This window comes from Peromyscus californicus, unplaced genomic scaffold (genome assembly GCF_007827085.1).
Source record: "Peromyscus californicus insignis strain IS unplaced genomic scaffold, ASM782708v3 Scaffold_5__1_contigs__length_169319896, whole genome shotgun sequence".
Lineage (NCBI taxonomy): Eukaryota > Metazoa > Chordata > Mammalia > Rodentia > Cricetidae > Peromyscus > Peromyscus californicus.
This window is the reverse complement of record NW_026294573.1, coordinates 89,605,225-89,621,113: the sequence shown is the minus strand read 5'-3', so window position 1 is coordinate 89,621,113 and position 15,889 is coordinate 89,605,225. Positions and strand designations below refer to the sequence as shown.

The following is a 15,889-nucleotide window of genomic DNA, read 5'->3' as shown; positions in this document are numbered from 1 at the left end:
TTTTCAAAGTCAAATGCAGCATTTTCTTATTATTATTACATTTGCTTCTTGACAGTTTCGTACGTGTATATAATGCATTATGATCATGCTCACTTTTAAGATTTGGAAAATTTGAAAAGATGCCTTAATCACACTTGGTAGCCCATAAGGACTGGATATCTACTTAGCTGGCCTAAAGGAAGTGGGAGGTTTACTCAGAACTTGCACACAGGAATATCTTTCCCAGTCCAAGGTCAGGGAGAAAAGCTGAACCCCAGAAAAAACTGGAAAAAGAAACAAGAGATCTCTAGGAATAGAGGTGGCTCCTCCCTTCAATCTTCCCCCTATTTTCTGTTTCTGGACAACACAGCATGTTGTCTAGTCCGCCCTGCATGAACTTACTCACTTTCCTTACATTGGTGGGATTCCTGTTTCCTGTGTATTGACGCTATATTCCCTAATTACTGCTAAAACAAGCAAAACAAAACAAAAATGTATTTTCTCTGGGCTCCTTGTGCCTTAGTTCAAGTTGCTAGGAGGAAAACCAAAAGGAGCCATGTTAACCTTCAAGAGACTGATAAAGCCAGAAAAAGGCAACCTCCATGGGTGGTCAGGAGGGGAGGAGGGTGGTGGCGATTCGCAGTGAGAGGTGTTGTTGATTGACATGCACTAAAAGCCCACCAGAAGAAGAAATAACTTAATGGTATGTTTAAATGTTTCCAGTAGAGAAAATGATGGAGAAATTTATCAGGTCAACTCTCCTTCCAAATGAGCATCAGACACAGGGCATGATGGTGTAGAAGTTAAGAAAATTCAAGTGTAAGAGTATTTCTGAGAAAGTATAAAAGCTATTATTTATGATCCAAGGTCATTAGGAAAGAAATGATGCATTTTATGCGGTATTTTAATAACCAGGAAGGAAAACATCAGCAGGTGTTCAGAATGTGTGAAAAATGCAGGAAAGCCAATTGTTCTATTGAAAATATGCAGTCTTCAACAACATTAGTCTGCAACACTTCAGAAAGCCAGAGAGATTTTAAGTCAAATCTACAAAGAAATGGAACACTCAAAGGGGTGAGGATTGAAGGGAGACTTTTAAGTTCATGAACTTATGATGTATTTTATTTGTTATAGTTACATAAATTTATTTTTGAAAACACATTTAATTTGTGACATTTATTAGCATTCCAAGTAAATGATATTTGGAAGTTTGTTGTGTTTTTTTTCTTTTTTATACTTGCTTGTACAAATAATCACATTAATTAAACATGGAGCAAAGTACTCTGTTTATATCTTTAAAAAGCAGAAATTAAACCCCAAATGATTTGCAGTTGAGTTTTATTCATGGATTAGATGATGCATTACAAGTGCAGGATCCTTAATCCAAGAATCTGATATCCAAATGCTGCAAAATAGGGATGTTTTCGCGCCAAGCTGACATCATGAGTGGAAAATTCCAGCAATGAAACTTCTGTCCACAAGAAAAATCATTAACACTATTCTATAAATTGTCCTTCAGGCTATGTGTATGAAATGTAGAGAAGGTTCATGCTTACACTTAAGTCTTATCTCCAAGATATTACATTATATATATGCAAATATTCCAAAATCAAAATAGATTCTGAAGCCTCAACTATTTCTGGTTCTACTCAAATGATGTCTGCATTTAAACTGTCAGTCAGAGACTATTGTGATATTTACATCTGTCATCGTTCAATGGTGTGGACCTTTAAGTTATTTTGAGTACAGTGTTGTCTCTAGGGGATTAAATGACCTGTACAGTTTACTGTGTGCATACCTTTAGAACAATGAGTACTCTTCACGAAACACTTTAGAGACTCGGGAAGATAGTTTAGTGGGTATAAATCAGAGAATGAGTCCAGATCTCCAGAACTCACACCACTCAGCAGCTCATGTGCCTGGAATCCCAATGCTGAGACAGAAGGCAGAGACATGACACTCTCCTGAGCTGGATGGAGATGAAAGCCCATCTCAAGCAAAGTAGACAGTAAAGACAGACATCTGAAGTTGTTTTCTGACCTTTACATGCACACCGTAGCTCACGCCTGGACACAGGCATGTCCACATGCACTCACACACATACACAACAGCATGCACACTTACCAGCATGCACACACACACCAGTATGCACACGTATTTTTTTTAATGAATTAGATTTTATAAAAAAGCCTAGTTCAATACATAAGTACTTAAAAATATTTTTGTGTATGTGTGTGTGGGGATGTGGGGGTGGGATCAACTTTGAAGATATCAAATTAGGATAAACGAAATTTAGTTGAAAGACCAATTAAATCCATAAATTTAACCTTGAGCTGCATGATTGACAGTCGCACTTAAGGTGTCTAAGACTAAAAATGTTGACTTTTTTTGCTTGAATCACATTTTTATCTCAATAAGGAATATGACTTAGTGCTGATCTTGGATTAGTTAAACCTAAGAATTCAAAAATCTAGACTAATAAGGGAGACTTGGAAAGATATTTTGCTACTTGATATATTCCTGCATTGTCCACAGGTCGTGGCCTTTACAGTGATTGACATGGGAGCTGGGAGCTGATACAGCTACAGCACATGAAAATACTCAGGAAAAGCAATTCTCTGGACTGAAAGGGGGCAGAACCAGTGAGGACAATGGAGACCAATAGGGATTATCAGGCGCCTCAGACAGCATCATTTAAAATGGCAGCCTTCAAATGCTCATGGGTCTTGGCTGTGTGTCTGCTCTATAATGCCTCTGTCATCTGTCTACCCAGGCTCCTCTCTTAGCTGCCCTCTCCAGAAAGGCTTTTCAACCAACATCACCATCAGGCTCACATGAGTACATCTTGCATGCACTAGACCTTCTGACAATACAATGTAGATAATAGAGGTAGCTTTGCATGCAGACTACCTGGACCTGAATTTCAGTTCACCCACTTATCCACAGTATGACCCCGGTCTTACCCACTCCATTGTGTCCCCTGTGCTTTGGGGATGATAACAGTAATATAACCTAACTGAAGTTTGTTCTTCTGGGGATTTCATGACTTCACACAGGTTAATTATTTAGAGGCAATTAACCATCACTTAGCACTTATTTGTAATGATTTAATTCTGCTATGTTGCTAGAGCAGGCCTGACAAGTGTCAGTTACAATAGAATCAACATTTTATTGAGAACTGAGCATGCTTGTGGAGGCTGACAAAGTAGCTCCGGAGGTTCTGGAGAAGTGTGATCCTCTGCCAAATAATTGCCCATTTCCATCAGAGACAAGAAGGACTTGGCTTTGCTCAGTCACGGAAAGAAAAAAAAAAAAATGGTTCCCAGACCCTATACTGATGAGGGCTCTAGAGGAGGCTAGAGGTAAATTGATGGTGACATAGAGGGACACGTGCTTCGAAGCTTAAAGCATGTAGATTCCCGCTGAACTCACCACATAGCCTCCTAACTTTCTAGGAGCTGAGATGTGATTCCCTAAGCAGATTTTAAAGCTGTGTGGATGCATACCTGTGTGACATTATTCTCAGTGCTTCCTCTTGCCCCCACAGGAGGGTGGGTTTATTCCAACTCACTGACTATTTAAAAAGAGGAGCACCCCTGAGAATCCCAGCTGCACCATTCTAGATCTGGAGCAGAAGAGAAATCAGAGACGCACCAGACTACCCATTACTGTGCTGACATTAACCACACACGTCACTGTGCAAGGATCCTGAGACTGTAGTGAGTGCTGTCTCTAGGTCCTGGAGAGATGTAACGTCAGCTGATGAGTGCCATGGAAGAGCTATGGACTAAAGGCCCTGGATTTGTGTTTCCTTAGTTTCCCTGTATTATTTGTGATGATTGATAATGATTGTCAACTTAATAGGCTCTAGAATTACGTAGTAGACAAGCTTCTGGCCATGCCCGCTGTGTGGCTGAATGAGAATGACCCCCACAGGCTCATATATTTGAATACTTGATCCCAGTTGGTAGAATTGTGTGGGAAGGATTAGGGGGTGTGGTCTTGTTGGAGGAGGTGTGTCACAGGGAGCAGGCTTTGAGGTTTCAAAAGACTGTTGGGATTTTCTCTCCCTCTGCCTTGTGGTTGTGAATTAAGATGTGAGCTCTCAGCTCTGCTATCACGGACTCTATCCTCTGAAACTGTGAGCCAAATTAAACACTTTCTTTAATAAGCTGTCTTGGCCATGGTGTTTTATCACTGCAATAGAAAAGTAAGAAACCTGTGAAAGATTATCTTGATCAGGTTAGCTGACATGGGAAGACCTATGGAAAAGTGGGAAGCACCCAGGCTTGGGACCTAGATGGAGCATGAGGATAAAGATAGTCACACCAACACTCTTAGCTCCCTGTTTCCTGACTGCAAATGCAATGTGACAGCCACCCCATGTTCCTGCTTCTGTAACCTCCCCCATCTTAATGGCCTGTACCCTTGAGCTGTGAGCCGGAATCAAACTTTTCCCCCACAATTTGATTTTCTCAGGAGATCTTACCACAGCAATAGGAAAAGCAACTAAAACATTATTTTTCCTACATTTTGGGAGAATGTCAAAGGAAGCACTTTGCAAAATTCCTGAAAAGAAATATACTGTTGGTATGATGGCTACTTTTGCCAGATAAATCTCATCTTCAGTTCTTTAACCTCAGAGCCACAAGAGACAGGGAATATTGAAATAGAAAAGGTGAGAGGAAATAAGGAAAAATGTCAGCGCTCCTCTCTGGGTTTGTGGGATGTCAAAGGCTGGCCATGGTGAGTTCTCTGGAGAACCTCCCATTCTTTTCTCACCTTCCACTTCAGCGGTAATCTTAGGCCACTGTGGGTTTCTTGCTTAGCGGCCAGAGCATCACTGGGGTGCAGCTGTTTTCCATGTCTCTCCTCCCACGTAAAGTCCCACATCTTTGCTTTTGTAGTGCTGGGGATTGGAACCAGGGCCTCATACATGGCATGGCATCTCCTGCACTGTGGAACCGTAGCCCCAACCCTAACCTGTTCCACTTAGTCACCTTCCTCCTACCCAGAGTTCTCATGCCAGCGTCTCTTTGCTGGTTGCCTGAAGACCACTCTGCTAGAGTGCAGAGGATGTGCCAGCGACAGAATTAACCACCGCAGCAACCCACAACAGTGCTTGACATCAGAAGCTTTTTTAAAGACCTGAGATCCCTGCTGCCTCCAGTTGTGATGCTTAAGGCTTGTGGCTTGAGCTGACACTGGCCCCCAGTGCTCCACAGTGGAATTAAACACCAACTACCACTTGTGTTGTCCTTGGCAATCCTTCCCATCCTTGTCTCGCTTCCTTCCTCTCCCACCCATAGCTGTTTGGATCACCTCCCAGATCAGCTACCTCTTACATTCAAGTGCTCTTCCTGGGCTAGACTTCTGTCCAAATCTAAACCAAGACACTGACTGTATTTCTAGTCACAGAATCAAATCAAGGCTTTTGTCCATCTAAATTAGCAACTGGCACATAGAATGTGGGTCTTCCCTCGACCCAGCTGGAGCAAGGGAAACACAAAACACGAGAGATAGGAGAAATCTGTTTTGCTATAAGAATACTGCTCTCCACCCAAATCCAACACTTGCATTCATGCTCTGTTTCTCTCTGTTTCCTTCTTGCCTGCTTACAGAGGCCAGAGAAAGGTGTTAGGCAGTGGGAAGGGAGGGATGTGATTGACTTTGCTGGGGCAGATCTGCACGGGACCCATGAACTCTGAGGAACATATTCTTCTCAATTGTTAGTGCTTCTCATTAACATGTGGAATGCACAGTGCTCCTTACTGCAAGCCATGGGTCTTGGCACTGAATCTAGGGCAAGAGAAAACAAAATCTCATATAACGTCCTTTGCAGCTTACTTACCATGTGAGGTTTTACTAATTAGATTGAGCTGTGTACAAACAGCCTTAACTCTAGTATCTTTAGGGCCAGAAAATTCCAGTAACAACCTCCCCAAATCATCACTTTTGAAGCCATACTCAGAAGTCAAGAGTGCACAGTTTAAGGGGAAATGTAACTAAAAAGACAAAGCCTGTCTGGAAATGGTGCTGTGGAAAAACCACAAATAAGCAAATGAAATGCCGTCTTTTCCTCAAGGTCTATTTCAGATTCAGTTGGAAAGGTGAGGCTATAGGATGGGACTAATGTGTACAGTTTTATTCTGCAAATAGGATGACATTGGTATAAGGCAAAACAAGTGAGCCAAGATGAAAAGAGATGCCCCTAGCAAGCAACCCATATCTCTGCTGATGACAAGAAGCCAAGAGCCTGCCTTGTAGTGAACAGGACAAAACTCACAAGTAAAGTTGGGAAGCTAGGGAAGGAGAACTAAGCACGAACAATGGATCCTTTGATGCAATTGCTTTTACGTGGGATAGCATCAAATGTTAGAGGATATCTCTCTTCCCTAGAAATGGTCTTTGATGCTCATTATTAGCAAAAATGAGAGAATCTGACAGAACATTAGTCACTGACCTATCCATGTGAGACAAACCAAGGAAGGCCACTGTCTCCCAACTTCTCATCAAGGAGTCAATTATTTCCACCATCCGCAGCCTCAACACACACTTGGCGTCACATCTTGACTATCGGGTCTCCTCTTCACAGAGGTCTCCGGGCACCGAAAGAGCTACTGCCACCAGTTTGCAGGTTTTTCTATGTGCCTGGGGTCTCAAGAGCCGGTGTGAATTTAGGGGGAGTAAAGAACAGCTGGAGTGAGCGGGAGGGCAGAGAGGGTGACTCCAGCATCCAGCACAGCTTGTGACCCCTGAAAGACTCAAAGCTACAGCCTCAGGCGTCTGACAAAACAAGACTGGAATTTTTTCATTTCGACTTCCAGACGATAAACTTGGACATTCTCTTGGTTCTGCAAGTAGAGCTGTCCTGTGGGGTAGGATGCTACATTCTCGTGAAGATTAAGGGGAGAAGCTGATGTTTTAAAGGGATTTGGGGGGACTGGAGAGATGCCTCATCAGTTTGGAGCACTTCTTATCCTTCAGGGGGACCTGGGCTTGCTTCCCAGCACCTACATGGTGCACACACATACCTGCAGCCAAAACATTCACACACATAAAATAAATAAATATTTAAAAAAAGGAAAAGCATTTTATACTTGAGAGCAGTCATAGCAGGTTGTACCTCTCAAAGTCCCAAAGGTGTTGTCCCCTTGCTGTCACCTTTGCTAAGTACGAGATTGATACTTCACTTCCTAGTAAGTTAAACACGCTCACTATAACTACATTTACAAATGGAGGGCAACAGAGATATTCAAATTGGTAAATACATTCCCTGTAGATAAACACTGCTCATATTCTGGATATTTTTTTTGCCTGGCTTTTCCTTATTCCTATAAACATTGTTTGATAAAGTCTCATGTAGCTCAGGCTGGCCTCAAACTTGCGACTAAGCCAAGGATGACCTTGAACTCCTGATCTTTCTGACTCTGCCTCCCAGTTGCTAGCATTAGGATGTATGCCATAACATCCAAGTAATGACAAATAAAATTGCCAAAGAAGTTTCAGTTCTATGGTGGGCAGTTTTTGATACTGCATACCTCTGGACAATTTACCATGCTGTTGAACAGTTTTAAAAACACAATTTTATTGACTCTGGTATACATCAGATATGTCAGCATCTATCCTGCTCTTTCTTCTCATTGATAAAACACCCTGAAGCTAAGGGTGAGCATAAGCTCAAGTTTCTCTCAATGAGACATTTAGGAAAATATTATGTGGGCTGTGACAAGAGTCTCCCTTAAGTGGAGTTGGCTGTCTTTACTTTTTGTTCTGTCTGAGATCTTAGAATGACTTCCTAATAGTAGAAACATTCAAAGGAGAAGAAGGAAGAGGAGGAGAGGACAGAGGATGAGATGGGGAGAGGGGAGAAGGGGGAGGAGGGGGAGAGAAGGAGGGAAAGTGCACTGTATTAGGGACATGTAGATAGAAATGTGTACAGAGCGATAGCAAGGCAGGAGGAGCCCACATCCCAGGGCTAGTGCTGGCTACAGAGTTCACTATTCCAGCCCTACACTCTTTGAAGCCTGCCAGAGGTAGCAGCTAAAGAAAGTGTGCCTACACTGAAGTTCACCCATTCAAATCAAGTGTGATGAGCACAGGCATCCTCCCACACACTCCAAAAAAGGGTGAACAGTTCTAACACCACATATCAAGAGCAGGAAGCTATTATCCTTCTTGTTTAAGCTATCAAAAATATGCTGAGAAAGGTTTATGTTAGTAATGGAAATTCTTCAGAGTCAGGTTTTATGTGAGAGGAATAAGGAATAAACTGGAGAGATGGCTCAGTGGTTAAGAAAGCACATGATTTGCAGAGGGCCTGCGTTCAGTTCCCAGCATCCATGTTGGCAGCTCACAAACACTTAAAACTCCAACTCCAGTGGATCTAATACCCTCTTCCAGCTTCAAAATTGGGCACTGTACTCGTATGCACAAGTCCACATACAGACACACACATAAGATTGTAAAAGAAATATACAAGAAGAAAAATAAAGTGTTTAACTTGTAAGAGGTAAAGGTGTTTATCTGTGCTTGTATATTTATGTACTTCACATAAAGGCCAAGCCACAAACAGTTCAAGAGTCACTATTCTGCAAACACACGGGAATCTGGTGAATGATCTCATTTCCAATGAATTGTGTAAGTTTTATATCTGAACCCAAACTCTACGGCTTACCATTTGCAAACTAAGTTGGCAGTGAAATGCACCTGTGTGCTCTCTATGCAAAAAAATTCATTCATAGCCCCACTAGCACCATTTCCTAGAACTGGTTCTCTCCCATCACTTTTCTCTAAATACTCTATTTTATATCTAAGTATGCCCATCAGAGGTCTGCAAAGGTTATAAGAAAGACATGTAGGTTTCTGGCTGAACAGGGACTGGCTCCACTGACCTCTGTCTCTTCTGATAACCAAAATGAGGAAAGAGAATAAAGTCAGGGCAAAGTTCAGTTAAGAGAAACATTTGAGAAACCTCTGCTTGCTAGTCACAGATGGTGCCAAAGAGAATAAATACTCCAGGAGCCTTGTTTTGGCAACTCTGCTTTCCAAGACAGTATGCAGTATTTGGAAGGGGAAAGCTGAAGACAGGTTTTGAGGCGAGCACTGTGGCCTCGCCCAAAAAAGCATCCCCCACTTCACTTATAGGAATCATCATTCTCAGAAACCCAGAGCAAGCCTGGTGAAGCCAAACAGAAGAGCTGGGTCATGGCACGGTTTCCCAAATGCAGCTGTGTTCTCCTTTGGCAAAGAGGGCAATGAGTGACATTAAGAACAGGGCCAGCTGTGATGCTCTGATGAGTATTGGGAGTGGATGTCAGACCAGGGTATGCTCAAAAGCAGATTCTACCTGGGCCAACTATTTCAAGAAACAGAGAGCATCCCTCAGTCCTTACTTTACCCCTTAAGGGGATAGCCTTTAAAGTGTCATAGCATGTGCAAGAAAAGGAAAAGAAAACCAGGATCAGTGGATTGATAACATGGTAGGCACCATCTAACTCATCTGAGGGCTGCACTAGGATTTAAAGTGTCTTTGCCAACCAGGAAGAAAAAGAACCATGCCAAGTGAAAAATGGGTGACAATCCTCCAGTTGCTCAAATGTGTATTCAAAAACGGGGAGTTACAGAACTGGTCAGGGTACATGGGGACATGTTTAGCCTTGCTAACAGAGGAATGCATTCCCTCACACACAGAGTCAAGGAGTATTCAAAACCTGGCCTGGGTTGCCCAGTCTGCCTCCTAGTACCAACATGGTCACCACACATGGGAGTGCAATCTGGTGCCATTTTCTGTTGAGCAAGTTGACACACACATACTCTCAGATGCGATGATGTCCCTTTAAAAGTTTGCACTTACAAGATGGTCAAAGATATGGACAAACATATAATATGCTGTTTGTAGCAGCCTACCTGTCCAATCATAGCTAATCACAGGATGAGAAATCATGTGACCATAAAAGGAACTGGTAGAGTAGAAGTGAATTTCCTGTTATAAACAGTAGGCTGAAGAAAAAAGGGGGCATGGTGACACAAAAACCCAAAGAGAATGGACAATTTCTTCACTTTTAGGTAAATACTACTTAAGCACTCATACATATGCAGGTATATACATATATATAATGTATCAACACATCAACACACCATAGCATGTTTACAGGAAACTTTTCTGATTATTTCATTTCCTATACATTATTAGTAAGTAAAATTTATAAAGAGTAAATAAAACAGTGAGTCTAAGAGATTTTACTAAGAATCTGATTGCTAAGTATTGGTGGCCCTTGTCTGTAGTCCCAGCTACATGGGAAGGTTCTAGGATGACCTGGTCAGTATAGTAAGAGTTGTCCTATACACACACATGTGCAGATGGTGGCACTAACTGGACTTTGTGGATTATAAAAGCCAGGTGGTGGCTCACACCTTTAATCCTAGCACTTGGGGGGCAGAGGCAGGTAGATCTCTGTGAGTCTGAGGACAGCTTGGTTTACAAAGCAAGTTCACTGACAGTCAGGAGTATCATGCAGAGAAACCCTGTCTCAAAAAACCAAAATCAATCAATCAGTCAATAAATAAAATAAAAAAATAAAGACATGACATGAGATGGGATCTATGTTGGAGGTCTGAGGCTAGGGCATGCTGGAGGGAAGAGACAAGGGATGATATGACCAGCATATATGCATGAAGAAGAGATATAGATGCAAAAATTAAAAATATTTTAATAATTCAAGAATAATTGTTTAAAATAAAACTGTAAAAGATGAATGGGGCCTCTTGGTACAGGCATGTAATCCCAGCTACTCAGGAAGCTGAGGCAAGAGGATCATAAATACAAGATCAGTCTGGGCAACTTAATGAGACCCTGTCTCATAGTGACAGAAGGTTAAAAGGAATAATAAAAAGCTAAAAAGAAACCTGGGGCTGTAGCTCAGTGGCAGAGCATTGACACAGCTTGTATGAGAGCCGAGGCTTGGTCCTTGGTCCACGAAGGATAGAGTCACAGACAATAATGTTGAGTCTAATTCGGTCTAAATTTTTAAAAGGATTTACAGGACTGTGGGGAGGTGGTTACTTTAGAAAGAACTTTGAAGAGAGAGTTCAGGAGGGCCTTCTGATCGAGGCCCAGTCCATGGACTGTGTGAGGCCAGTAGCAGCCCCAGGTGAGCCAGGGCCAGGTCTTCCTGGAGTCGAGTTGCTTGGGAATGCATTCCAAAGTGGGTGGTAAACTCCATCTAAGGCTAAATACTAGCACGAGACCGATAGTCAAGTACCGTAAGGGAAAGTTGAAAAGAACTTTGGATGACTGTTGAGGCAAGCAGCTGTCTCTGTCATTCTAGATTTTTGGAAGTTGCTCACAATGCTCTTCCTGTTTACTTAGGTAATATTGTATCCTTCTGGGGTCTTTGATGTAGTTGAAGACTAGATAATTATAATTTTCCATGGTTCTGATAGAAGATAAATTAGATATGAAATTTATACTCACAAGTATAAGATAGATAGAATATTTTCTTTAATTTTACAAAATACAAATAGACTAGATATTTTAACTGTAATTCTTGCTTGATAACTGTTTTGTTATATTTAATTTTAATAGGTTAAATTAAAACCTTCCTTTTGTTTAGACAGAAAAGGGGAAGTGATGGGGAATATCTTTCTGTACAGTGTGGATATGTGTTGTTCTGACTGGTTGATAAATAAAGCCATTTGGCCTATGGCAAGGCAGCTTAGCAGCAGGCAGGAAATTCAAAGGAAGAGATAGGAAGAAGGCAGAGAGAGATGCCAGAGAGCCGCCCAAGGAGCAACATGTAATGGGACGTAGATAACGCCATGGAACATGTGGCGATACATAGATTAATAGTTATGGGCTAATTTAAAATATAGAGCTAGCTAACAAAAGGCTTGAGCCATGGCCATGCAGTCATAATTAATATAAGCCTCTGTGTGTTTACTTGGGTCTGAGCGGCTGCAGACCAGGTGGGACACAGAAAAACTTTCAGCTACACAGGACTTTTGAAAAAACACAACTATTGATTGATATAAAAAAGTATAAATGAGTACAGCACTATTATAAAAATGTAGTAACTCCTAATCACTTCAATATTTTGTGTATTGAAACAAAAAAACTTATTAGTTTCTTTGAAACTATACAAAAATAATTTAAAAATTCACATTATATAGCACCTAGGAAAGACTGATGGAAAAAGACAAGACAGACAGACAAAGGGGAAATTCTTCACTATCTCACATTTAAATATGTTGTAAAGTTATGGTAACTGAATCATTTTGGTTCAGTTTAAGATAAGAGAGGATAAACTAGAAGACCAGGAGGGGCCAAGTGCCCATTCACATTTACTAGGTGGTTAAAGAGACATTCAAGTTGGGGCTGGAGACATAGCTCAGAGGTTAAGAGCACTGGCTGCTCTTCCAGAGGACCTGAGTTCAATTCCTAGCATTCACATGACAGCTCACAACTGTTTGTAACTATAGTTCTAGGTGATCCGGCATCCATTCACAGACACACATGTGCATTTTATAAAATAAATAAATCTTTTTAAAAAAGAGACATTCAAATAAATTGGGAGAGAATGAGTGAGTAGGGAGCAAGCTAGTGAGCTGGAACAATAAACATTTAAAAAAATGAGACATCTTTGTATGGGACCCCTAAGCAAGTTCCAGATTAAGAAAACAGCTAGGTGGAAAGCATTTCTGGTTTGGGCAGTAAGAGAGTTGTTCTAACCGACAGTCATTCTAGCAATATAAGAAAATACAAGATTTTTTAAAGACTTCTTTATTTTATGTGTATGAGTATTTTGTCTGCATGTCTGTATATTGTGCCTGCCTGATGCCCAGGGAGGTCAGACGCGGGTGTTGGATCCCCTGGAGCTGGACTTAAGGATAGCTGTGAGCCACCAACTGGGTGCTGAGATATGAATCCAGATCCTCTACAAGAGCAGCAAGTGCTCCTAACTGGGGAGCCACCTCTCCACAGCTACCCAGGTTTGGATCTTAAAAAGCAAAGTTTGATAGATTTAAGCAAATGAAGGTTTAAACCGTTCATTCAATGGGACTGTACTAAACAGATAAAATACAGCAAACTGGAAAATGTATTTGCTGCATATACAAAAAGGGTTCCTGGCCTCACTACAAAAAGAGTGTATACAAACCACTAAGAATAAACAAATATCCCTGTCATAGCAAAAGGGCAAAAACTATGACCAGGTTTAAAAAAAAGAAAGAAAGAAAGACAAATGCCCGCTAAATACAGTAGCTAATATTCCTCCTCAAAAATGATCAAAATTGAACTTGCCAGAACAATGCCTCTAGTTAGCTATCAAGTTAGCAATAATGCTTTTTAAAAATCATATATTCAGGTGCACATAACAGGAGAATGTAAGTGTATACAACTCTCCAGTGGCAGAGGTGACAGTAGACTAAGAAGTTAAAAATGTTCGTATAGTTTACCAAATAAAGGACTTAGGACGCCCTCCTAAGGAAGTAATCAAAGGGGGCTTCCCGAGTTCCTTATTTAAAAGACGTGAAGGTGCGCTGTCTACACATTAGTTCAAAACACTCGGTTGTCATGAGGCTGGAGGGATGGCTCAGTGGTTAAGAGCACTGGCTCAGGCTGAGGACTTGAATTCCGGTACCAGCACCCACATGGCAGCTTACAACTGCCTGTAACTCAGGGGATCCAGTTTCCTCTTCGGACATCCATGGTCAGGGCACAGGATACTATGAACTAATGTGCATTTGAATCATGTGTAACGGCTGAAGGATGCAGGCTGCAAAACCCTAGGCTAGCAAGTTTGTTGAAATAATATATGAATACACATACTAAACCATGTTCAACTGTATATCAACTGGAATTTTAAGGATGAAGAGATCATGAGGGGTTCCCCACTCCTTTCTGTTTCATTTACTCTACAAACACTGACTTGCTGGACTGCCTTAAATATTTCTCTGTGTTCCAAATTATGCTTAGCTACGTATTACTTTGAAGTTAGGAAAAAGATACATTTTTATAAAGGTCTGCCATGTGAAACTGACTTTTGTCAGATGCTGAACATTTATTTATTAAAGATTTGGAGCATTAAAGTCTTGGTGGCCAATGGCTGTCATCCCAGCGCTTGGGAGGCAAGGCAGAAGGATCAGAACTCAGATACCCTCTGCTGTGTGGTAAGCTGGCGACCAGTTTGGGAAGCAGGAGAGGCTGTCACAAACAAATAAACAAAACATAGACTGGGAGCGAAGTTACTGTGCGCTCTTTCTACAATGTGTCAAAGATCCAGGGCTGGCCTCAGTTCACTGCATGTCCCGTCTTCACAGACGTTTTGTGAAACCATACCTGTTCCGGCTTGGTCACACACAAGTGTGGATATGAGAGGGAGATTTAGGATCCTTTCCTACTAGGATCCTTCAAAGGGATCCTTTAAGATGCCTGACACCTCACTAAACATTTAAAATCCATTGTCCCTCTGCACCCACACAAGGACAGCAGGAGAATGGTCCAGTTTGTGCGGCTGAAAGCGCTCGCCCCCGCCTGGGGCGTGTTAAGCCTTGCTGGGGCTGAACCGGCCTGGAGAAGGGGCTGTGGGCGGGAGGAACCCGGGAGCACTGGCCTGGGGGGGGGGGGGGTCGGGGTCTTACCGCAGCTTGCTGGAAGGCGCCCTTGGTGTAGGTGCCACCGCCGCGGTAGGTGATGGCCGGGATCTCGCGGCTGAGCAGCGCACACTTGTGCTGGTGTGCCCGGCTGGTGGAGATGTAATCCACGCGCGCCACCACGTTGTTCTTGGACGAGAAGGTGACGATGGCCACGCGCGTGGCCGTGGACACCACGGGGAAGTCAGACAGCAGCTTGCGCACGAACTTGAGTTCGTTGAGGAAGTTGGCTTGGCCCACGCTGGACGACTCGTCCACCAAGAAGACGAGCTCCAGGCGGTCACTGAGCTCCCGCAGGCGCCGCACGCGGCTCCGGAACGCGCGGCCCAGACGCTCCACTTTGCTCCCCACCGCCTCCTCCTCGCCGGACGCGGGTGGCACGGCCAGTCTGCCCGGAGCCCCAGGCGAGGCCTCGGGGAACAGGCGGAAGCTGAAGTTGCGCGACGGGGCCAGGGGCTGGAAGTTGGTCCAGCCGGACACCACTGCCAGAGCCCAGCAACAAAAGGCCAGGCACGACCACATCGCGCTGGGGACCGAGCGGTGGCCCCCCGGAGAGTGCAAGGCGACAGTCCCCCAGAGCGTGGAGAGGAGCCTGGCAGCCTGAGCTAGGCGGAGGGGACCGGGGATAGCAGCCGCGAGCCTCAGAGCTCTTGCTTGTGACACTGGGGACACGATCCAGACTCGTCTGGCAGCTCAGGGACGGGACTCGGGAGGGACTGGAGAGCTCTGGTCCTTTGGCTCTCCGCTATTTCGCTTCTCTCCTCCTCCCCTCTCTCTCCCGAAGCCTATAAAATGTTTGAAGGAAGGGGGCAGTGAAGCCAGAGCCACTTCCCTCCTTTTCTGTCTGTCCTCTCCTTCCTCTCCCTCTCCTTCTCCCCTATCTCTCCTCTATCTCTCTCCTCCCCCTCGCTCTTCCCTGGGATCCAGCTAAAGACTCTTGGAGATTCCATGACACCAGAACCCCTCGCCTGTCATGCTGTCAACAGTCCCTCACAAGCGCACTGATTGATCCCATATGTCTGGCAAGGAGCTGCGGAGGAATTCGCTGGAGATGGATCTGGATACCGAGAGTGCCACAGTAATTGGAAACACTGTAGAGGAAAACATGCGCGGGGCCTCGTGGAGTTGAAAACATGCCTTGAAAACTGCTTGCTCACCTTTTGGGCTTCTTTTCCTCTCTCGGGGATGGGGGGGAGGGTGGGTGTCTAAGCCTCCCAAAGTGAATATTTGCATAACTTCCCCGAAGGGCCTGCCTGAT

General features: G+C 43.4%; 1 protein-coding gene across 1 annotated transcript in view; it reads right to left on the bottom strand.

The window, feature by feature from the left end:
* The window catches only part of Svep1 (sushi, von Willebrand factor type A, EGF and pentraxin domain containing 1), a 177,861-nt gene extending 162,533 nt beyond the window's left edge, over positions 1 to 15,328 (bottom strand). The window contains exon 1 of the mRNA XM_052717725.1: positions 14,620 to 15,328. Within this exon, the coding sequence (XP_052573685.1) occupies positions 14,620 to 15,153 (534 nt within the window). The 5' untranslated portion in view covers positions 15,154 to 15,328. The remainder of the gene's footprint in view (positions 1 to 14,619) is intronic.
* Positions 15,329 to 15,889: the final 561 nt, after the last annotated feature.